This window comes from Petaurus breviceps, unplaced genomic scaffold (genome assembly GCF_028583685.1).
Source record: "Petaurus breviceps papuanus isolate PSGF00001 unplaced genomic scaffold, PetGlider_PUasm1.0 90847, whole genome shotgun sequence".
Taxonomy (NCBI): domain Eukaryota; kingdom Metazoa; phylum Chordata; class Mammalia; order Diprotodontia; family Petauridae; genus Petaurus; species Petaurus breviceps.
Genome location: NW_027187360.1, coordinates 16,205,444 through 16,229,492, shown reverse-complemented (window position 1 = coordinate 16,229,492; position 24,049 = coordinate 16,205,444). Strand labels below are relative to the sequence as shown.

Genomic DNA, 24,049 nt, shown 5'->3' with positions numbered 1-24,049 from the left:
ATGCAACAGATGGAGGTTAAATTCTTATTGAATTGGGCTTGAGGATAAAGAAGGGGTTGTTATGCATAGAAGGAAAGTCTTGGGTGTTCTGTTTTTTGTTTTGTTCTTAGGTAAAGAGGAGAAGTTTAGTGCTGCACTGGTACCAGAAAAATATTACAAGAACTAGACAGAGGCCCCCAAGACACAATGTGGTACAATAGGAAGAGCAAGGAGTTTGGAGTCAGAGCTCCTTGGTTCAAATACCAAGCCTGCCACCTCCTACCTGGTGACTGCTAGCAAATCATTTAAATTATCAGTCTGATTTTTCTCATCAGCACAATGAGGAGGGTTGGATTAGATGGCCTCTAAAGTCTATTCCAGTTCTAAATCTGGCATCTTATGCTCTATATGGGGGTAGAGAGTTTATGCAAAAACGTGGAAAGGAAGCAAAGAAGATGAAAAAAGTAGGGATAGGTTATGATTAATGGAAGAACATCCATGCTATAGAAAACATGGCTCCATTGTAATATGGTAGAATGTGCAAAGTTGTATTAAGCAATGGGGAAAATACAAAGATAATAAAAAAGATAGCATCTGCTCTCAATGCGCCTGCAATCTACCAAAGGAATTAGTATGAGCCTTGGTTCTGCTAAAGGGAAGGAGATGAAGGAAGTAGCTTCTTCAAGCCCTTTGGATTCCATGATGCCAAGAAATATGGCATCATCTAATGGTGCTGAATCATGTTAGGTTATTTATTTTTCTTCAAGAATATGTACCCTCACAACCAGTGGGTGTTTGGTTTAAGCACCAGCAAAAAGCCAAAGGTAGGATGACAGTTGGGCAAAGAATTCTTACATTCTAGATGTTCTATAGAGAAAAGGCTGATCTATTTTAAGATATGGAGATAGAACACACTGTTTTAAAGAGACAATAAGGGATCATGGGCTACTTTTTCCAGTGAGAAACACTAACCTGTGCTTTTGCTACTCTGGGACAGCACAGTTTGTCCATTAAGATCAGATTGCATCATAACTTCAGTCTTTTCTTATGTGTATTTTCCCCTATGCTTCTTTAACACATCTGCCTTTTCTCATTTTTCCTTGCATTGTGAATTATTTTTGTACTTATATAATTGCCATATAAGCTGCAGGCTCTATAGGCTTTGCCAGATGACCAAAGGGGCACAAAAATTTAAAAAAGGTTAAGAACCCCTTCCCCTCAGCCTTAGCTAGCCTGGTCCTAGGACCTAGACAAAAGATATAGTCTGCTACACAACTTGTGGCTATGAAACTGTTCTGGTTTCAAATCTCCTCCAAAGCTTGTCCACTATCGGTACAGATACTGGAACCCCTCCAGCACTAGACATTGATTAGGACCTCCATTGGTAGAAAATATGAAAATTAAATAATAAAATACACATAAAATACATAGCAAATTGCAAAGAGAGAAGGGCTTTTTTAATAGGTGAAAAAAATCAAGATTTCAATGTGTACTTCTGTACATGAAAAAGGGAAAACTATATACCATGTGGTGTGTAACTGATAGCGTTTGCAAAAGGAACATGATGATGTCAGGTTCAGACACAATCTCAGATGACCACATTATTGTTCATTTCTATTGGCTACTATTAAACATCCTGCATTTCCTTTTTAAAATACCTGAGGAAGTATAATAGAACATGAGGCTGGAATGAGAAGCACAGTCATTCTTTTCCTGGAACTTGTATTTTTGCGGGAGCATTAAGAAGCATCACACTGTCCTAGCTATGATAGCACAAGATGTACCAAGTAACAGCCACATGGCCCCATTAATATATTGTGTTAACATGCTAAGTACCCAATTTTTAAATGTTCCAATTAGAATCAATCAGGTATTTTTGCATATCAGTCTTGAATCTTGGGAGAGGAGGAAGTCCCCAAGGGAAAGGGTTTTTAAGACTGCCTAGTGTAGTTAGCAAGGAATGAAAATTGGAGTGGAATTCTGGGTTCTTTTGCTTCCTTGCTTTGGGAGGTTGGTCTAGTCTCTTAGCCTCCCTGGACCTCAGTTTCCTCTTCTGCCACATATGGTTAATAATTGTCCTGCCCACCTCACAGGAATGTTGCATATATTTGCATATACTATGTACATTATGTCTACCCTTATGCAATGTCAGCTCCTTGAGGGGAGGGACTGTCATTTTTGTCCTTATATCCCTGGTGGCTAGCACAGTTCCTGGCATTTAGTAGGCATTTCATAAGTACTTGTTGATCAATTGATTATGATCTAATGTATTGCAAAAAAAAAATGCTTTGTAAACAGTTATTCACAGAATCAATAAATATTGGAGGTTCAAAAGACCTCAAAGTTCACCTAGTCCAAGCTCCTGTCTAAATATTTCCAACAAATGTTTATCTGCTTGAACATTCTTAAATAAATAAGCAAGAGTAAGAGAGCTAAGTGGTAGGAGTAAGGAGAAGGAGGTGAATAGAAATCACTAAACTATGGGAACCCTTTAACCCAATAGTACTACTAGGCATGTATCTCACATGGAATAAGGAAGACTTGAGATCAAATCCAGTCCAACTGACACTGGGCAAGTCACTTAACCTCTGTTTGACTTGGTTTCTTCAACTGTAAAATGAGGATAATAATAGCACTTACATTCCAGGTTGCTGTGAAGATTAAATCAGATAATATTGTAATTGTAAAGTGGTAGGCACAGTGCCTGGCATAGAGTAAGTACTATATAAATGTTATTTGTAATTATTGTTGTTATCATTATATTTATAAATGTGCTTTACAAACCTTAAAGCAATATATAAATACTAGATTACAACCACTACTTCAAGACCCAGGTACAAAGTATATTTTATATTCGCACTTTTTGTTGTAACAAAGAATGGGAAACAAAGTAGGTGCCCATCAATTGGGAAATGATTGAACAATTAAGAGTTTGTGAATAGAACTGAATAATTTTGAACCATAAGACACAACAAAAAGAATGAATTCAGAGAAACCTGTGAAGTCTTATATGAATTGAAACAGAATGAAACACGCAGAATAGAACAATTTATACAATGATGACAACATTGTAAAGGAAAACATCCATGAAGAACTTAAGAATTATGAATGATCAAAGCAATAACAGGTCAAGACTCCAGGAGTGATGATGAATCATGTTTCTCAGCTACTGGCATAAAGGTGAAAGACTAGATATGCGGAATAAGACATACATTTTCAGACATGAGCAAAAATAAAAAAGGCAGGGTAATTGGCAAGAAGCCCAGGTAGGGCCTGGGATAAGCCATGATTCATGGTCTGGGACTGGCTAGATATAGTGGACTCATGAGCTCACTAAGTAGGACAGTTTAGCCCCAGGGGGGAGTTCCAAAGGTGACTATACTAAAGATCCCAGGGAAGAGGATCATGGTCTTCCGAAGGCAAGGCCATTCTGTTATTGTATAGTTCTAGTAGGAAATTTCTATATTGATCTATAATTATTCTCCCTTTCCTTTCTACTTATTGGTCCTATTTCTGCCTTCTGGAGTCACCCAGAACCTATCTAATCTCTCTTCTCCAAGGCTACCTAGCTAAGCTCAGTTACAAGCTCATCATTAGAAAGATGGTTTTTACATAATGACATTTTTGGCTGTGGCAATTCTAGAATACAGAGGAGCTGCAATCTGTGTTGTAGAGAGTGCCCACAATGGTGAAATCACCTGTCTTTCAAGGTATTATAGTACTACATGAACAAAGCTCAAGGAATCATCTGGCTCATTCTTTATCTACCAGGTAGGATGACAAATCAGAAAAGATTTCTCCTTTTGAAAAATCTTTTGAGAACATCCCTATCCTTCCTTCCTTCATATCCCAATTTGCAACTGCTTTGGTAGAAGGCTTCTATTAAAGTCCCTCTCCAATGCCTAATTGTGTTATAAAGCTAACTCATGCTTCTTGAAGGCTATGGTGAGATTAGAACACAAGGTCCAGCAGGCCCTACCAACTAGAAAGGCTAACTGTGCATGTCTGCCATCTGAAAGCCAGTCTCACTAAAATTTACCACTTGACCCTTTGGCTGGTTTTAGGGTAGTGATCCCTTTAGCCCCAGCAACTCTCAAAGACCATCTGCTAAGTCACTTATAGGTATCATGTAAGACAATATAAAGAGTAGGCACACAAATTGAATCATATATCACTGAGATACTGACTTATATTATGGCGGATATATAGTATACCCTAACTTAAGCAAATGCAACACAAGAAACTCTGAATTCTTTTAAAAAAGTGGAGATTCAGTTTACAAAAGAATTCATTGCAATTAATTTAATCATTATATACTTCCAGTTTATAAAGATTTGATTCACATCAACTTCTCCCTAACCTGACTGCAAAGTGAGGCAATGTATATCTATGCTTTTAATACCAGGCTGTAATTCTTGTAAAGCTGTAAGTAGGAATTTTTAAACTTGGGGCAAGAGATAGAAAAGTTGTCCTTAATTGGAGCAGGGAAGAAACAGAGACCCCAGGGTAGTAGGGATGAGGGACTGGGGGAGGAGAGATCTTCCCACCACAGATCATCAGGTAGCTCATCATCACCTGATCAATCATCATTGATCATCAATCCAATAAGCATTTATTAAGCACCTGATATACACAGACACTGAGATAAGTACTGATAGAAGGAGCAACAAAAAGACAAAATGCTCTTTTGCCCTCCAGGAGCTTGCATTCTAGTGGGATGGGATCTCTCCAGTCTCATGAAAATGAAACATTACTCTCTTTCCTATACTATATAGTTGGGCGAAACTAGCTTTATTTTGGTCCCTCACTCAATCCACTTTTCTTCTATAGGCCTTTGGATTAGCTGCCCCCAATCGTCCCTCACCTCCAACTCAGACAGTCCCTCACTTCCTTCCAGACTCAGCTGAAGCATCTGTTCTAGCCTTCTTGAATTTCCTCAAATCCCAATTATTGTGCCCTTCCTCATTCCTTCCTTAACTACTTTGTACTTAGTCATCAATTTATTCCGTGTATATTTATTTTGTACATATTTGCATATGTACATGCTGTCTTCCTTAATAGAAGAAGTTCTGTGAGAATGGGGATAGTTCTGTCTTTTTGTTTTTGTACTCCTAGTACCTAGCCTAGTGACTGGCATATAGTAAGATCTGAATAAATATTTGTAGACTGATGAATTATAGTGGTGCCCTCTATTGAAATAAGGAGGAGAGATGGTAAGTTCTATCTGGGATCTGATGATCCTGAGATGCCTAGGAGACATCCAGATGGAGGTGTCCCATCGAAAGCAGAACTTGAGTTGAAGCTACTAGGGCCAGACAGAGAGAACTCAGAGTCATCTGAAAAAGGGTGACATATCAGCCTGCGGGGGGGTTTATGAGATCACAAAAACAGAGGGGTTAGAAAATGATGAGGAGAGGACCCTGGACAAAGTCTTAGAGGATATTCATGGTGTGAGATAATGATCCAGGAAAAGAGATTGAGAAGAATAATTAGGCAGAAAGAACAGAGAGAGAGAGAGAGAGAGAGAGAGAGAGAGAGAGAGAGAGAGAGAGAGAGAGAGAGCTTTGGTATGAAAACCCAAGAAAGACAGAGTAGTCAGGAAGAAGGAGTGGCCAATGGTGTTGAAACTGCAGGGGTGGTCAAAAAGGATGAGGGCTATGGAGAAAAAAGTGAATCCAGTCTTGATAACCACGGAGAAAGCAATTTCAGTGAGTTGGTTGGAAGTCTAACTGCAAGGGGTTGAAAAGTGAGTGGGAGGAAAAGTGGAGCCAATAAGTATAGAAGGCTTTTTCATTTTTTTTTCTTTTTATGAATTTGGCTCTGAAAGGGATGAGAGCCGGCAGATTCCTATTTTAAATAACTACCCTTGCTAAACAAAGCAGTAGTTACATCTGTGAGAGATCTAACACTCTTATAAACTCACCTACCTCTCTCACCATCACTGTCTGAATTCTGGTGTTACTCCAGTCCCACTTATTATTCCCTGGGTCTGATGTTGGAGAATGCCCAGTCCCAGGAAAGAGGTACCTTGAAGACAGGGGGAATAGAAACTGGGCCAAACAGATGCATGCCCAAGTGGTCTCACTCCCACCATTCATGTAGGGGTAAAGGGTGGCAGAAGAGAGAGAATCAACTTAGTGTACATACAGACCACCCAGTATTTTCTCACACTTGGGAAAGCTAAACATGGGGGAAGGTCCTTCGAGGTGGGAGAGGCAGGGGTTTATGGCAATACTTCAGGTGAAGAAAGATAAGATGTTCCCTCCTGCCCTGTCTCACTCTGCTTCTGTAAAGCTTAGGGTAGGGTCCTTTGGTTTTGACTCCTACCACATGTCCTTTATGAATATGCTTATTGAGTGGTCTTCCTTGGTTATGGGTATTTGGAAGCTTTGTTAACCCTTGAATGACATAGGAGCTATTTTGCCACTGCTGCTCTACCCACATTTTATGAGTGTATTATGGGAAATTCAGTTAGCTTACTGATCAGTCTTTCTGTAAGGAATATTCTACAAAAAATATTTTGAACTATGCTAACAAATGGGTAAAACACAACACTTAAAAATTTCTTGGATTCTACCAAAGCTTTTAGAATATCTATAAATCTCAGCTCATAGAATGTCTGGCCTTGAAGACTTGTTGGTCCAAAGCTAAATGCATTTCCAGAGAAAGGCAAACTGGAGCCCAGGACAGTTGTGTAGAAATTCTATGGCTAACAAATGTCTAAGAGTGAGACATTTTCAGCCTAGATATGATAGCATCCAATTTAGTATAACATAAGTGGTGTCCTTTTAATATAGACTAATAATAATAATCCAGACTACATACACTTGTATTACTAATGACAACTATCATTTTAAATAGGGAGGCAGGGTAGTACAGCATTGAATTCGAGATCAGAGTAGCTAGGTTTAAAATTTGGCTCAGCTGGTCACCACCTGTGTTTCCTTAACCTCTCTGGATCTTGGTTTCCGTTTTGTGATAGTTCCCTGGCATCCTCTCCCCTCCTGGGAGTATGTAAGACTGTCATTCACCTGTAAGTCACTCAACAAACATTTTCAAGTGCCCACCAAGTTTCAGGTACTGTGCTAAGTACTTTGGGATATAAGAAAGGCAAAAAAGACAGCCCCCGCTCCAAAGGAGTTCACAATCTAACGAAGGAAGCAACACACAAATAACTACATATGAAAAGGTATATCTGTATATAGCTATAGATATAGAGATATAGAAATATATCTCTATATCGATATAATATATTGGAAAAAATAAACAAAGAGAAAGTACTAGCACTAAGGGGGATTAAGGGCTTCTGTAAAGTGAGACAAATAGTGTCTCAGGACCCTTCTGGCCCTAAATCTGTGGATCTATGATTCTATATCAGAAAAGCTGTATTCTTTTAAAATTGTTGCTCCCTGTGTAGTATTTGAGGCTTTGCTTTTAGTTGCTTTGACATCATTGTCTTCCCCTGGGTTTGTGTCTTAATCTTCCTTGTCACCACAGTAATCTGTTATGGTCAGATTCTTTTGTTGTTGTTTGCGCATTTTTCCCAGCCTATTTCTTGACTTTTAGCTTCATGTTAAAGTTGGGCTCTGCCCCATGGTGGAGGGGGCACACTCCCACACTTCAGGCCTTTTGGTCTTCTATTTTCAGAGCTAGCTCTGGGGGTCTGTACAGGTGTGGTCACTCTTCTGACCTGTGCTCTGGTCTTTATCCAGGAAGGAACCTTTTTCCCCTGTAGCTACCAGAGCTAGCACTCCTTCTGGCCCTGGCACTGTGACCAGATCCTCCACTCTCCTTCAGCGGTAATTGCTAATACTTTCTGATATCTTGGTATTAAGACAGGACCCCTAGATCTGCCCCCCCCTCCCCATAATTGACCACAAGTACTACTCTCTGCCCTGGAACCATGACCTGGGCCCCTGCTCCTCTATGGCTACAAGTACTATCGCTCCTTTTGGCCCTGGGACTGCACTTGGAGCTGTGTATGGACAGTGCAACCGGGTCCTGAACGTAGCACCAGCAAAAGGTCTCCGGCAATTTCCTTCCAACCAGTTGTCCAACCCTTCTACTCTCCATGGGCTGAGAGCTCTTGAAGCTGCTGCCTCTGCCAATGTAGCAACCTCCAAGGTCTACTGCTGGCATTGGGGCTCACCTGCGCTGGGCAGTCTATGCTGTGCTCCAGGCTCAACCACCGCTCTGGTGAGACAGAATTTTCCTGCTGAACTCTTAAGTTGTAGTGGCCTAAAACACTGTTCTGCCTGACCTTTTGTTGTTTTTCACACTCTAGAGTTTAATTTGAAGTGCAGTTTTAGAGCTGTTTGGGGAGGAATTTGGGAAAGTTTGTCTGAATGCTTTTCTACTCCACCATTTTGGCTCTTGAGTTGGATCTTGAAATGACACACCCATCCCCTACATAGTATTGAGAGCACATGGGCAACATATTTGTTTTACTGTATGCTTATTCATGTATTCCCACATGTACACACACATCTTTTGGGATCTTTAAATGTTTTGGGGATTTGAGGGTGAGTTCAAGTAAAGAAAATGAGGGACTAAGTCATTGAGTTTAATAATTATTTCTCTAAAAAAAGTTAAATATTTCTACAGCAAAGGTTCAGAAATACAAGCATGCATATACAGACATGGACACACTGATGCACGCGCGCACACGTATACACATGCACACATGCACCAGCCTCTTATAGTAAATAAACCGTATTAAATCTGACAGAGAAGAAGTAAAGAAGAAGACAAATTCAGGGGAATAACAATTACTACCTTACAAGCTTTTAGAAAGCAGAAACCATTGCATTCCAAAGCCCCAGGCACCAATGGAAGATTAATAATCAGTGAAAGATGCCTGCAGCAACAACAACAATTCAATTAGGAAAGGAGGGCACATTGCTATGGTTACAAGGGGCTGATTTATTTAGAGAAAAATGGCCTGACCAAAAAGCCTCCCAAACCAAACCAAACATCTCTTAAAGGAGACAACATTCAGGGAAATGAATTTAATTAAATTATTTTTAGGGAGACATTAAAGAAAAACAATATCAGACCTAGCAGCAAACCAATAACGAGACCATTTTTTCAATTATAATACAGTGCAAATGGTCAAGAGGTGTTGAGCTCAAATCCTCATTCTGCTACTCACTTACTAGCTTTTGACCACAGTCTCAGTTTCCTGCACTCTAAAATTAGTATCATATTTGCAGTGCCTTCCTCAGCAAAGGGTTGCTGTGAAGATCATGTGGGAATATATAAGGAAAGTATTTTGTGAACTTGGGCTTACAATTCTATTCAGCCTTAACAGTTTGTGATCCTGTAATAGAATAGGACAAACAAATCAAAAAAGAGCTATTTAAAAACACCTGCCTGGGACAGATTCCAGAAAAATTCATTCAGTCAGTTCATCCATTCATTCAAATGTTTGCTGAATGCTACTATATACTAGGCTCTGTGCCCTGAGGGATGAATGACAAAGATGAATAATACAGGGGATCTCTCCTTATGGAGCCTATGGACTTGAAAAAAGGATATGCACACAAATAACTATAATTCCAATTTGAGCATAAGAGCCATGGGAAGGATTTCAACACAGACAGATACAGAGGTAATGTGAGGGGGTGATAGGGTGGGACATTCTGGGTATGGAATATTTTATGAGAAAATGTAGAAAGGAATAAATCAGGAGCACAGCAGATACATAAGACAAAACAAGATTATGGGAAGAAAAGGAGAGATTATATCCACTTCTTCCCCCTTCCCTCAAGGACCAAGTGCCACCTTCTCTCTAGCTAGAAATTATTGTTCCCTTCTCAAGGTTTTTTTTAAAAATTGTACTTTGTCTAGACTTCTCTTTTCCCCATCCCAGTCTCTTTTCTATCCCACTTATTTAGACATATGCTATATCCCTACCCATCTCCATTCCCCTACTGGACTGCAAATTCCATGGAAGGATAGTTATGTCTTAGATGATGCTCATGCTGCCAATATCCAATGAAGTGTCCAACATAGGGTAGACAATCAATCAATCAATAAACATTTATTAAATGCCTATTATGTGATAGGCACTATGCTATAATCAATATCTGAATGAAATCGAACTGAATTCAAGATCCAAAGCATGTTGCTGTAATTAATTTGTGATAACAAAGAACTGCTTTCCTCTCTCCCAATAGTATGGGTCAAGTATAGTAATCCTCTTTAAGGTGGGCCTGATGTTCAACTCCCTTATCTTTCTCCATTCTGTTAATTATGAAGAAAACAGCAAAACAAAAGCACCTCTTCTTATCAGCCAAGAATATGAGAAACTTGTTTATCTCAAGATATAAATGACTGATGAGGTTTAATGCATTACCACCTTAGTCCAAGCATTTATTGAAGGCTTAACTATGTAGAATCCCATTTATGAGTCCCGAGAGGCAGCTGCATTTTAACCAAGTGCAAAGAATTAAGTCAAAGCAATTTCAATCATCAGCAAGCTGGGAGGAGAAGTATTCAGGGGAAGTAGGGTGCAACATCCTAGCAGTTCTGATATCATACCATTTATTATGTCACACAATTGACTGATAATGTCAGTTGTCAGTCTCACCAAAGTTCACCTGAAAAGGAAATATCATTACCACATGGAAACAAAATGTGAGCAAGGCAATTACTTTCTAAAAAGAGGACATCAGGGGATCATAGGGTCCCAGAATTAGAAAGGCAATTAGTCCGGCCACTTTACTGAATTCCTTTGAAAAGAAGCCTACTACCTCCCGAGACAGCCAATTCTTCTTTGGAACAACTAATTGTCAAATCTCAGAGTTAGGAGGGATTTCAACAGTAATAGATCTGACTTAGAGCTGAATAAAAATTCCATCTATATCACAGCATCATCCAGCCTTTACTTGAAGTGACCAGGTGTTTCTTATTTTGCTCCTAAGTCTGCTCTTCTGGCATTTCCATCTTTGTTCCTAATTCTGCCTTTTATCCAAGCATAACAAAGTGAGTATCCCAGATGGTGCAGGATAGAACACCAGGCCTGGAGTCAGGGAGACCTGGGTTCAAATCTGACCTCATACACTTACCAGCTGTGTGACCATAGGCAATTCATTTGACCTCTGTTTCTCTTGGTTTCCTCAACTGTAAAATTTGGATAATATTAATACCCACCATCCAGGGTTGTTGTGATGATCACATGAGAGAATACCTGTAAAGCACTGAGCACAATGCCTAGCACACAGTAAGTGCTATATGAATGCTGGCTATTATTGTTATTTCATATAGTATGAATATTTCTCACTGTGTGAATATCCTTCCTCATGGGCCTGGCTTATACAAGTTGATTTGTTCCTTATCTAACTTTTCTCCCACTCGTTTAGTTCTCTCCAGGAGAAATTAATTGAGATCTTTATCCTCAGACCTGTGCTCAGATATAGGAATGGAGAGGGAGATGAGGAGGTTTGTATCAGTGTCCTTGGGCTTAACAAGGTACTGTAGATATTGTTCTCCTTCAGGCTTCTCATAAACATGGGACTTTATTGGTTGAGTTCTGGGAAAGCGGGGGAGGTTGAGAAGTATCTCAGAGCTCCCAGCACACCATGTTCGGTAAAAGTTTTGTTCTGCTCTCCTGTTCTCATAAAAAATGATAAGCAAGAAAATGAGGAAGACTGAGGAATATAATGGACCATGAGCTCTGCAAATTGACTCCAGGATCTTGGAATCTAGCCATTCTAGGCTAAAATAAACTCTATGTAATATGAAATTTAGAAATATGGTACAGATAGAACTAAAGTCAAGTAAAGAAGAAAAATTGAATACAGTTAGGTACAATAGCCATATGAGTTTAGAATGGATTCATAGAATCCCAAATTTGCATGGGGTTTCACCTTACCTTCATACCTGAGGCACAAATCATCTCTACTTCTCTGACTAGAAATCATACAACAATTAAAATTTCCGGGGATGATGAAATGGATTGCTTCCTGCCCAATTCTACATTTGAACTATCCTAATTTTTAGAAAACATTTTATTATGTCAAACTGAGATATGACTATCTTCAACTGTTATTCATTGTTATATTCCAAGCCCATAGCCTAACCAGGGCAGGTGAGACACCAAGGAGACATATGCATGCCATGACATAAAAGACTAAAGTTTTGAGGAGAAAAGTTCCATTAGAATGAGTAACTGCCATCACTCCCTGAAGCTACCCTCCTATACTGACTTCCAAGCCTGAAAAATCTCCATTACCACATTCAGCTTCTCATTTCCATCTCAACCCCTCATATCTCAGGATTTCTGATATATCCCAGCTACCATTTCAAGCTAGCCCATGGTTTATACTGTCTGGCATCCTGAATTGGACAGCTCCCTCTTTTCCCCCAGGAAAGAATTGAGAATCCATTCCTCTTAAATCTCCCCATTGAATACCCCAATTATTAACACATGCTCATCCCCCGTGGGGAGAAAACAGGTCCTGGGAGAAAACTTACCAATATGGCAGCCAATGCCAATTGACCTTTCTGACATTATTTCATTTAACTGCCCTGTCCTCTCTGCTGCATCCAAACTCTAACTGCAAGGAGGGGCACCGCATTCTTATTCCTCTATCCCTTTGCTAATCTGTTCTCTTATCCTAGAATGTCTTCTTTCTTCCTCTTCACTTGTTGAATTCATATTTATCCTTAAAAGCCCATGCAATTGCAGTCTTCTCAAGGAAGTTTCTACCTTGAATAGTAGAGACCTCCTCTCTCACCTGGCACTACATCTGGCAATTCTCTAATTCATTTACAATACAATACTGTGTTAATATTATCTATACAATTTTCTTATGTTTCTGCTACATGGTAAACTCTTTGAAGGCAGGAACTGTACCTTATTTAAACTCTTGACATCCCTCAACACTTGTCATAGTGCTCTGCAAACAGCAGGTATTTAAAAATTTTTATTGCATTATATAATATTCTCCCTAAGTCTCTTTTTCCTATAGGGTCAATACCCCCAGTTCCTTGAATTAATTCTCAAATGTCAGTTTTCAGTATCAATCCAACTTATCAGCACCCTCCCTAAACTGTGCCACCCGGAACGGGGTACAGAATTGCAGGTGTGTTTTTACTTGCACAGAGTGTGGTTGTGCCATTACATTTCTATCTTCCCCCCCAAAACACCTGCCCCACTTCCAAATTTCCTTATTACTTTAGAAGGTACCACCATCCTTCCAGTCACCTAAGTTTACAACCTCAGGCCTCAATTCTTCACTTTCATCACATACTAGCTGTGAAATATGGCCATTTCTATCTATCTCTAGAGTATCTCTTGTCTACATGGCCTTCTCTCCATTTACAAGGTCATTGTCCCAGTTCAGGCCCTCACCATCTCTTGTCTGGACTTCTCTAAATAACTTCCTATGTTTTCTCCCTGCCTCAAGCTTCACTTCCTTCCAATTCATTACTCTACACAGGGACCAGACTGATTTTCCTCTAGCAACATATATAAATGCCTCTCTTTGGAAATTTGAAAATTCTTTACAACCTAGACCCTTTCCATCTTTCCAATTTTATGTCAGATTTTTCACCTTTATACACTCTATGTGTCAGGCACCTTGGCCTGTTGCTGTTACTCACACCTGATTCTCCATTTCCCCTTTGCAGTAGCTATTTCCCATGCCTAAGATGCATTTCTTCCTCACCTCTGCCTCTTCTAATTCCTGGTGTCCTTCAGGTCACTCAAGTGCCTTCTTCTACATGAAACCTTTCTCGACGCCCTCAGCTACTCCTGCCCTCTCTCCCCAAATTACCTTACATTCATTTTGTATATGTTCTGAAAATCCTTGCATGTGCGCATATTGACTCCCTCCCCACCCCCATCCCCCCATGCCATGTTTCAATGCAAGCTCCTTAAGGGCAGAGAACATTTGGCCTTTGTCTTTATCACTAATGCTTATATAGTGCCTGCCACACGGTAGGTATTGGATAATTTTTTGTTGGTTAGTTGATTAATTTTGTTGTTTACTCAATTTGATCTTGCAAGTCGATTTAATCATCCTCAAGGTATTTTTCTTATAAATAATTACCTACTCACCATTCTCCTCATTCTGTAGAGTTGATTTTTTGGAACCAAAAACATGCTTCCATATTTATATACCTCTTAAATTTCATTGTAATAGGTTCATCCTATTATGATGTGTTTGGATCTTAATTCCTCCATTCAACTATTTGTTAACCCTTCTAGGTTCATGATATATGACAAGTGGAAAGATAAGACATATATATCCAAGTCACCCATAAAATGTAGAACCAAGGCCATGAACAGATTTATGGAGTACTCATCCCTAAGTGAACTGATCCAGTCCACAATTAAACAATGAGCCAACTCTTAGATGCTTCAAACAATTTCACTTTTGTACATAATTTGCCAGCCAATCTGCATGATGATGAGGAAATTTCATATTTGCAGTGCACCCAAGCTGGGGCCCCAAAAATCTCATGGGTGCCTGCAGCATCCAGCCCATTGTCACTACATTCAAATGTCTTCCCACACAACAGCTTACCAAAAGTCCCTCTCTCATTTAGAGAAACTGTTCAAGGGATAATGTGGGCAGCTCATGAAATAAACAATGAAATGGTCTGGCAAAGACACTCTGCACTTGTGAGCACCAAAAATACCTGCTCTCTCTGTATGGCAAACACTACCCAGAAACTAGTTTTTCTATTTGGTCTCTCTCTTTTGGTAGATAGGGAAGAAATAAGACTATCAGTTCCATTCTTCCTTTCTTAGTTCTTGAATTAAGACTCCCTCTTATGAGAGACCTTGATGAATCACAGCATCTTTCTGCTTTCTTTCTCTCTTTCCTTCCTTCTCTCTCTCTCTTTTTCTCTCCCTCTCCCTCTTCCTTCCTTCCTTCCTTCCTTCCTTCCTTCCTTCCTTCTTTCCTTCCTTCTTTCCTTCCTTCCTTCCTTCCTTCCTTCCTTCCTTCCTTCCTTCCTTCCTTCCTTCCTTCCTTTCTTTCATAGGAGGAGAACTACTTCTTTCAAGAAGGACAGATTATAGGGCATGGGTGAAGTTTCTGGAACTCAATTGTTCTGTTACTTGAAGATGACTCACAGATGTATATTAGACTTTAAAACCCTTTTGGACTTCAGACAGCATCACTCATTCTCATCATTCTAAAGCATTTCCCAGTAAACATGTCTCCCTAATATAGAGGAAGTCAAAGATCCAGTCCTTAAACTGCTTAATATTGAATACATATGTCAGACTCAAGAAGATTCTATGACTGCTTCATCCTTCTTTTACTTCTAACCAAATAAATTTCTCAACCTAAGTTACATACATCTCAAAGGGGATGAACAGCAGGTAGGTAAGACAATATGTAGGCATAAGACACTGACAAGGCAGAAAGAACAGTGGAATTGAACTTTATATATAGTCAAGGTTCTTCCCTTGGGAGATAGGGGTCTACTTACTTAGAAAGTTTCATTTCAATCTGCTGCCGGATTTCCTGTCTTTCCTCATCAGTCCTCCTTGGAAAAATGTTCCTGTCCTCTAATTCCTGTTTACTTGGTCTGTTTCTTAGTTTCACTGCCAAAAGTTCTTTCTTACATTTTCTTGGTAATGTACCTGAAAGAATGTTTGAAGGGGAAAAAGAAAGAAAAAAATTTAAAGTAGTTGTGACTTAAAATCTAACTTTTTTCCCTTTGAAAAAGTCCTGGAGCCTTATGAGGTTAAAACCTTCCCCCAGAAAAGTACAATTTGTCACTTAAAGATTAATTTTATAAATCGAAAATTCCAGAACGAGGAAAGTCTGCTTCTGCCAGCTCAATTTGCCCAGTGGTCTCATTTAGTTGTACATTTTTCTTAACACATTAAGGTCACAATAACTCAGAACCTTCTATTTTGACATCTGTGTGTGAAAGGTTTGCTAAGCTAATTAATGATATCAACAAGCAGAATCTCTGGGGAAATTTTTGAGTTGCTCAAGAGACGAAATTGTTTCAAATTCTATAGAAATACATACATATGTAGATATCTGTGTGTAGATATACAGATACATATGTAAGTATACACACACACACACACATATACACACACTCATTTATCCATAATGGCCAAGGAATGGCATGTTAAACTTCTTGAATAAATGAAAGTTTCTATCTGTAATAATCATAGATTTTTAAAACTATTTCTTATTAATTTTGTTAACTATTTTCCAATTACATGTAAAAAAGTGTTCACAATCATTTAAAAAAATTTTGAGTTCCAAATACTCTTCTCCCTGCTCCTCTACCCTCTTTGAGAAGGCAAGCTATTTTATTTTGATTAAACATTTGAAGTCATGCAAAACATATTTCCATATTAGTCATATGTTGCAAAAGAAAACATAAATAAAATAAAACAAGAAAACTAAAGTTTAAAAATATGTTTCAATCTGCATTCAGAATCCATCAGTTCTTTGTCTCTCTGGGGGTGGATAACATTTTCCAACATGGGTCCTTTGGAACTGTCTTAGATCCTTGTCTTGATCAGAGTTAGTTAAGTCTTTCACAGTTGACTATCCTTACAATATTGATGTTAGTGTGTATGATGCTCTCCTGGTTCTGTTCATTTCACTTTTTTATCAGTCTTCCCTGGGTTCTCAGAAACCATCCTTCTCCTCATTTCTCATAGCTTAATAGTATTCCATCACAATCACATACCACAACTTGTTCAGCCATTCTCTCCAATTAACGGGCATCCTCTTTATTTCTAATTCTTTGCCACCATAAAAAGAGCTCCAAATATTTTCATAAAAGTAGGTCCTTTTCAATTTTCTTTGCTCTACTAGGATATAAACCTAGTAGTGGTATTGCTGGGTCACAGTGATGCACAGTTTTCCACCCCTTTGGGCCCTTTGGCCTTTGGGCATAGCTCTAAATTGTTCTTCAGAATGGTTGAACTAGTTTACAACTCCACCAACAGTGCATTAGTGTCTCAATTTTTCCACATCCCTTCCAGCATTTGGCATTTTTGTTTTCTGTTATGTTGGAGAATCTGAGAGATACAAAGTGGTATCTCAGAATTGTTTCAATTTGCATGTCTCTAATCAGTAGTTATTTAGAGCATTGTTTTATGTGACTAGTGATAGCTTTGATTCCTTCTTCTGAAAAAACTGCCTGTTCATATTCTTTAACTATTTGTCAATTGGGGAATGACTCTTATTTTAATAAAGTTTTATGCATTTAGCTCAGTTCTTTGTATATGTGAGAGATCAGACTTCTATCTGAGAAACTTGCTGTAAAATTTTTCCCAGTTTATTATTTTCCTTCTAATTTTGGCTGCATTGTTTTCTTTTTTATTTGGTGCAAAAGCTTTTTAATTTCAGGTAATCAAAATGATCAGTTTTACCTTCCATAATCCTCTCTATCTCTTGTTTTGTCATAAACTCTTCCCTTAGCCTTAGTCTTAGATCTGACAGGTATACTTTTCCATGCTCCCCTAATTTACTTATGATATCATCTTTTACGTCTGTATTGTTTATCTAGTTTGACTATATTTTGATGTATGGGGTGAGATGTTGGTCTTTGAATAGTTTCTGCCAAACTGCTTTCCAGTTTTTTCAGAAAATTTTGCCAAATGTTGAGTTTTTTACCCCCAAAGCTTCAATCTTTGGGTTTATAAAACACTAGATTACTATGGTCATTTACTAGTATGTATTGCATACCTAATCTATTCCACTGATGTACCACTCTATTTTTCAGTCAGTTCCAGATTGTTTTGACAATTACTGCTTTGTAATATGATTTAAAATCTGGATCTGTTAAACCACCTTCCTTTACATTTTTTTTCATTGATTCCCCTGATATTCTTAACCTTTTGTTTTTCCAGATCAATTCTATTACTATTTTTCTAGGTCTATAAGATCATTCTTTGATAGTTTGATACAATCATGGATTGTTATTTCCAGACAACTGGAATGTACTTATCAGCAAAATAATATTGAATCCTTTTTTTTTTCAAAAGACACAGGAAACATAGCACTTTAGGGTTGTCTTTATGAATCCCTTTTGTCTTTGCATACCACTGAGGCTAATTCCCTTTATTTGAATATACTTATGGGTTGAATTCTGGATCAAAATAGTTGTTTGTTGTTCATGCAATTGATATGTTAGTTACAAACTGTTCTTAACTGTTTATTATTTAAGTATTATCCAGGGTTATTTCTGGGTCCAAAATGAGGACTAAAATATACATTTTTGATGGACCTAAACTAGGTGATGCTTTGCTGGCATGGAGCAAGTACTTATCAACTTGTACTTGAATATAATAAAATAACCTCTCTATAAAGATATTCTATCCTTTTGGTCATGATCACTCATGGTATAGATAGAAATTAAAAATACAGAGCTTAATATTACACTGAGACTAAGGGGATAGTCTGTATATCTCAGAAATGGTGTGACTGATACCATCTAGGTGAAATACAATCAGAAAAGGAGACAGGACACTGATGTAGAATAAGCAAGGAGGGGACCAGAGAAAGGTATTCAATCATGTAATATGTTAGGGAAAGGGTGTAGGGATTTATTAAATACCTACTACTGTACTAAACACTTTACAAATACCATTTCATTTGATTCTCTCAACAACTCCAGAAAGTAGGTACTATTATTAGCCCTATTTTATAGTTGAGGAAACTGAGGCAGAGAGCGGTTACATGATTTTCCAAGGATCACAGAGCTGTGAAGTCTCTGAGACTGTATCTGAATTCAGGTTTTACCAAATCCAGGCCCAATACTCTATCCACTGTGTGATCTAGCTGCTTTGGACAGCTAGCTAGAGCTAGGATCCTCTAAGTGCAAAAGACAACAGATGGGCAGACCAAGAACTGCCCTGGTACAAAATACAAATATACCTAGAGAAAGGCCTCCAGCATTTTGGGTAGATACCTCTGTGAAGGCTCTATGGAGGAACATACTTAGGAATAATTTAGGATGAGAAGTTGTAGGTAGGCTCTTCCCCCCATTAGTGGAGGGAAAATCCACACTGATAGGATTACAGATCCATTGAAGCACCTTCCAATTTAGAATTTTTTTGTAACCCAAGTGTTCTTCATCTGGTGAAATATGACTGGCCTGGTTTTCCTGTACATGTTGGCTTAATGTAAAAGGCACTGAATTAATTGTTGAAAATATTTCCTGCCCAGACACATCCCAAACCCATCTGTGGTTCTTCAGCTTCAGCTTCTCAGTGCACTCATATAAGCTTTCTGCATTTGTTTCCAAGCCAACAACTCTTCCCATATGATGGCTGATTTCTTTTTTGAGAAAAAAATTTAATTAAAGAAACTACCATATGGAGTTGTTTTATTGGCACCGAGGAATGCTCAAGTCATCAAGAAATGGAATAAGCAGTTGTTTTAAGATCTGAAATCCTCAAATTGAGCATGGCCATAGCACATGCTCCTGCGGGACAGCTTTCCTGTCAATGCTCATGAGTATTGATTTTAACCTCTGGTCCTCCCACAGCACTTGTTCCTTTCCAATGCCCTTATTACAGAACACATTTTTGGCATAGGTACATATTTTCTTTATTAGAAATTCTCCGGGTGGCCAGGTAGCACAGCGAGTAAGAGCACTGTCCCCAGTGTTGGGAGGACCTGGGGATCGAATCCGGGCTCAGATACTTAGCACCACACCCAGAAATAACTGGCCGTGTAACCTTGAGCAAGCTACTTAACCCCAATTGCTTTAAAAAAAAAAAAAAGAAGTTCTCCTTGCTAATCTATAAGCTCTTTGAGGATCACAACAATTTCTTATTTAAATTTGGATTTTTCAACATAATCTAGCATGGGACCCTTCATGCAAGTATTTAATAAAGGCTTGAAGAATTTAATGTTTTTTATTGACTAACCTACTATAAATGCTTGGTTGATATTTCATCTTTACAATGTTACAATACTGAAGGAGGACACATATGATATATTTTGCCCTTACTAACAAAGCTACAACAGACAAGACACCAAGTCTAAATAACTTGGGGCACTGATAACAATCATTCATATTCATATAGCATCATATTTTTTATTAAGCACTTTCCTCAAAACAACTCCTCAGTATTGGAAGTACAAATATTATTATCCTCATTTTATAAATAATCACACAGGGTTTCTAAGAAAAGTGGTTAATCTATGGTCATACAGTTAGCAAGTAGAAGACTTGAAGAAGTATTCCAAAGACAAAGATTGGTCTTCTGTCTCCCAGCCTAGGAAACATACAAATTTAAGTGTTTAAATGGAAAGGGAAAGGAACCAGAATGTATTAAGTGCCAACTATGTGCCAGGCACTATGCTATCTTATTTGATCTTTACAACAACCTTGTGCTATTAGTGTCCCCATTTACCACTGAGGAAATGAAGGCCAACAAAGAGTTAAAGAATCATGGAAAGATAGTTGGTTGAAGGCACAGAAAGGCTGAATGACTTGACCACAGTCACATAGCTAGTATGTGTCAGAAGCAATCCAAATCTTCCTGCCTCCAAATCAGTGTGTCTAGTAGACACTCCAGGATCAAGAAGAGAGGACATATCAATATCCAACCCACTTACTACATAAAATTATTGTATGAATTAAAAGCTCTATATAAATATGATGGGCAATAATAAGTGACATTTATATAATGCTTTAAATTTACAAAATATGTTATAGGCTGGAAGTGTTGAAACTGGACCTCTGACTTCTAGACTGACCCTCTATCAGCCATTCTAAACTGCCTTGGATAATACAAAAGTTATTTACATGAATGAATGAGTAAATGAAAAGGAAATTATTAAGTTTGGTAAATTCCAAGCTGTGTTAAATGTTGGGAACACAAATGGAATAAAGAAGACAACCCCCCCACTCTCAAGGATCTTCACTTTAACTGGGGGAGAAAATGAATGAAAGAAAGTTCAACTGCAGGGCAAATGGAAAGACTCAGATGTTCTAAGAATATCTTGACTAGAGCTGGAGGGATGGTAAAGCCCAGAGGTCCTTGGGTTTCACCAACAGTTCAGTACCAGGGGCCTGGAAAGCATGGTAACACTGAAGTTGGAAGGCATGCAGGACTTTAGCACAGCATGTCAGGGTGAAGGATACCTGGTGATCCTCTATTATCACCAGAAGGAATAGAGCTGGAGATCTCTTCTAAGTGGTGTAAACAATCTCATGGCCCAGAGGGGTTCCATGCCATCAGGCTGGGGGAAGGGACAAAGAAAGAAAAAGTGAGGGGGGAAGTTGTCAACTGTAGTTTTAAGTCTTCCTGTCTTTCTGTTACCTTGTTGGCATGAATGGGCTTGGGGCTATGCTTATTTTGATACAAAAGTCATCTACATTTGGTTTAGAATGGGGTTGTATAATTTACTCTTGACAGGATTCTTATTCTTTTATTAACATCCCACATTCAAAATGTATCATTTTGAAATGGAGATTTATGACAGAGGGAGAAGAAGAAGGAGACTGAAAGGAAGAGGGAGGGGGGAGAAGGAGCAGGACCATGACAGGGAGAGAGAGAAGGAGATGCAGGGGGAGAAAGAAGAGAGAAAAGAAGAGGAGAGAGAGAGGAGAGAGAGGGGGGAAAAAGAGGGAGGGGAGGAGGACAGAGTGAGAGGGAAGGGAGGACAAGAAGGGGAGGGAAGGAGAAGGACAAGGAAAGAAGGAGGCAAAGGTAAGGGACAAGTAGAGAAAGAATGAAGAGAAGGAGTAATCACATTTACTAAACACCATCTTGAGTGTTAGGGATACAAATATAAGCAAGCAAGAGAGCCCCTGCCCTCAAGGAATTTATGTTAAAAAGGGGAAAGACAACACACAAAGAGGAGCTGGAAAGGGAGGATAAGGTTAGCATTTCAAAATGTTCAAAGCTCTTTACATACATTACCTCACAACAACCCAGTGAAGTAGGTACTGTTATTCTTATTTTACAGATGAGGAAACTGAGGCTCAGTGAGGTTAAGTGACTTGACCAGAGTCACATAGCTAATAAGTGTCAAAAGTGGGATTTTAATCCAGATCTTCCTGCCCCCAGATCAGTGCATCTGTTAGACACACTTGGGACTAGAAAGTGAGAAAATGCCAAAATCCAACTCACTCACCACATAGAGTAATTGTGAAAATTGAGAGCAGTATACAAATGTGATGAGTAATAAGAACAAAAGATATTTATACAATGCTTTAAATTTATAAGGTACTTTACAGACTGGAAATGCTGATTTAAAGAAGTTTGATGTAGTAAAAGGATTGCAAGTTAGGAGGGCCAGTTTTCAGTCAGGGCTCTGCCACTAATTTTTTTTTTGGAGGGCAATTGGGGTTAAGTGACTTGCCCAAGGTCACACGGCTAGTTTTTGTGTTAGGTGTCTAAAGTCTAATTTGAACTCAGGTCCTCCTGACTCTATTCATTGCGCCACCTAGTCGCCCCTGCCACTAATTCTTTATGTCACCTCAAGCAAGTTATTTCCCTTCCCTTGGTCTCAATTTCTTCATCTGTAAAATAACAGGGTTGGATTTGAACTTAGAGTTCCCTTCCATTGTGTTGTTTTATGATTTTTATTATAGGACCAGCTACTAACTACACATCTAAGGATAGATGTTTATGGTAACTTGCTATGGGTAAATTCTGATCTGTTACAATGACTACTTTAGCTATTCTGATCCTTACTCTTCAATCGTTTCAGTCAGGTCCAACTCTTTGTGACCCCACTTGGGGTTTTCTTGGCAAAGATACTGGAGTGGTTTGCCATTTCCCTCTCCAGTTCATTTTGCAGATGAGGAAACTGAGGCAAACAGGGTTAAGTGATTTGCCCAGGGTCACCTACCTAGTAAAGTGTCTGAGATCAGATTTGAACTCAGGAAGATTCATCTTCCTGACTGCAGGCCCAGCATTTTAATCCACTGCACCACCTTGTTCCCACCTTAAGAAGTCTTCCTGGAAATCAGTAAAGCTGGTAGGAGAGTTAGGAGAATGAGGAATTTTCTTTGCCTTGTTGATTAGCTTAATCAGAGAAGAGAGGGCGAGGGTGGGATTTCCCTGTGATTCATTTCATTTTCTCTCTTCCCTCTCTGCTTAAAAAGATAAATAGAAACTAGCAAGTGGGTAGAGCTGCAATTCCTGAGCAATGCTACTATGACCATTGTGCTTAGATCCTTAAGCTTTCAAGCTTATGCTGTGAATGAAAGCTGTTTATAAAAATAAGTTTGGGAGCTACTTGGAGCAAAGAGAACCTAGAAATTAAAGAATCACAGAATATCAGTGCTTAGAGATCAATCCTCAAATTTCACATGAGCAAATTGAGGCTCAAAAGAAGGATTTCACTGGGTTCAGAGCTGGAAGGGACCAGAGGAGTCATTTAGTTCATATTCTCCAGTTTTACAAAGGAATAAACTCGGTTTCAGAGATTTTAAATGATTTGCTCAAGGTCATGCAGCTAAATAGAATTTGAACCCAGGCCTTCTGACATTTGATCCAGTATTCTTGCCACTACACTTGCAATGGGAAGTTACTTGCTCAAGGTTTTGTATTTTGCTGCTGTATATGCTCAGCTGATGATCTTACTTCTCTATGGTTATTTCTTTTTTTTTTTCTCTTTTCTTTTATTTTTTTTGGAAGGCAGTTGGGGTTAAGTGACTTGCCCAAAATCACATGGCTAGTAAGTGTGTTAAGTGTCTGAAGCTGGATTGAACTCAGGTCCTCCTGACTCCAGGGCTGGTGCTCTATTCACTGCACCACCTAGCCGCCCCTTCTATGGTTATTTCTGATGTATGAGAAATGGTATAAATACTTCAAGAAAGACATAAGCTGTTCATGTAGTGGCAATGGATATCTAATAAGAAATTGTAAATAATCCACAAAGGAAATGCAATAGCCAAGACCTTGTATCAAGTGAACATCTTTTGGGGAAATATCAATACCTTAAATATTTCTGCTATGAAAAACATATTTTTTTCCATTAAAGAATTCCACTGTAATCTATAGGTATGAAGGGTAATACGCAAATCAAAGAAACTAGTTCCTCTAGGAATGGTTACTCTGTGTGTGTGTGTGTGTGTGTGTGTGTGTGTGTGTGTGTGTGTGTGT

The 24,049-nt window shown here is 38.8% G+C and overlaps 1 protein-coding gene across 16 annotated transcripts in view; it reads right to left on the bottom strand.

Moving 5' to 3' along the window:
* Positions 1 to 24,049, bottom strand: part of PHACTR3 (phosphatase and actin regulator 3) — a 313,435-nt gene that overhangs the window by 55,185 nt on the left and 234,201 nt on the right. For all 16 annotated transcript variants that reach the window (XM_069072503.1, XM_069072505.1, XM_069072499.1 and 13 more), the window contains one exon: positions 15,430 to 15,583. In XM_069072503.1, the coding sequence (XP_068928604.1) occupies positions 15,430 to 15,583 (154 nt within the window). The remainder of the gene's footprint in view (positions 1 to 15,429; positions 15,584 to 24,049) is intronic.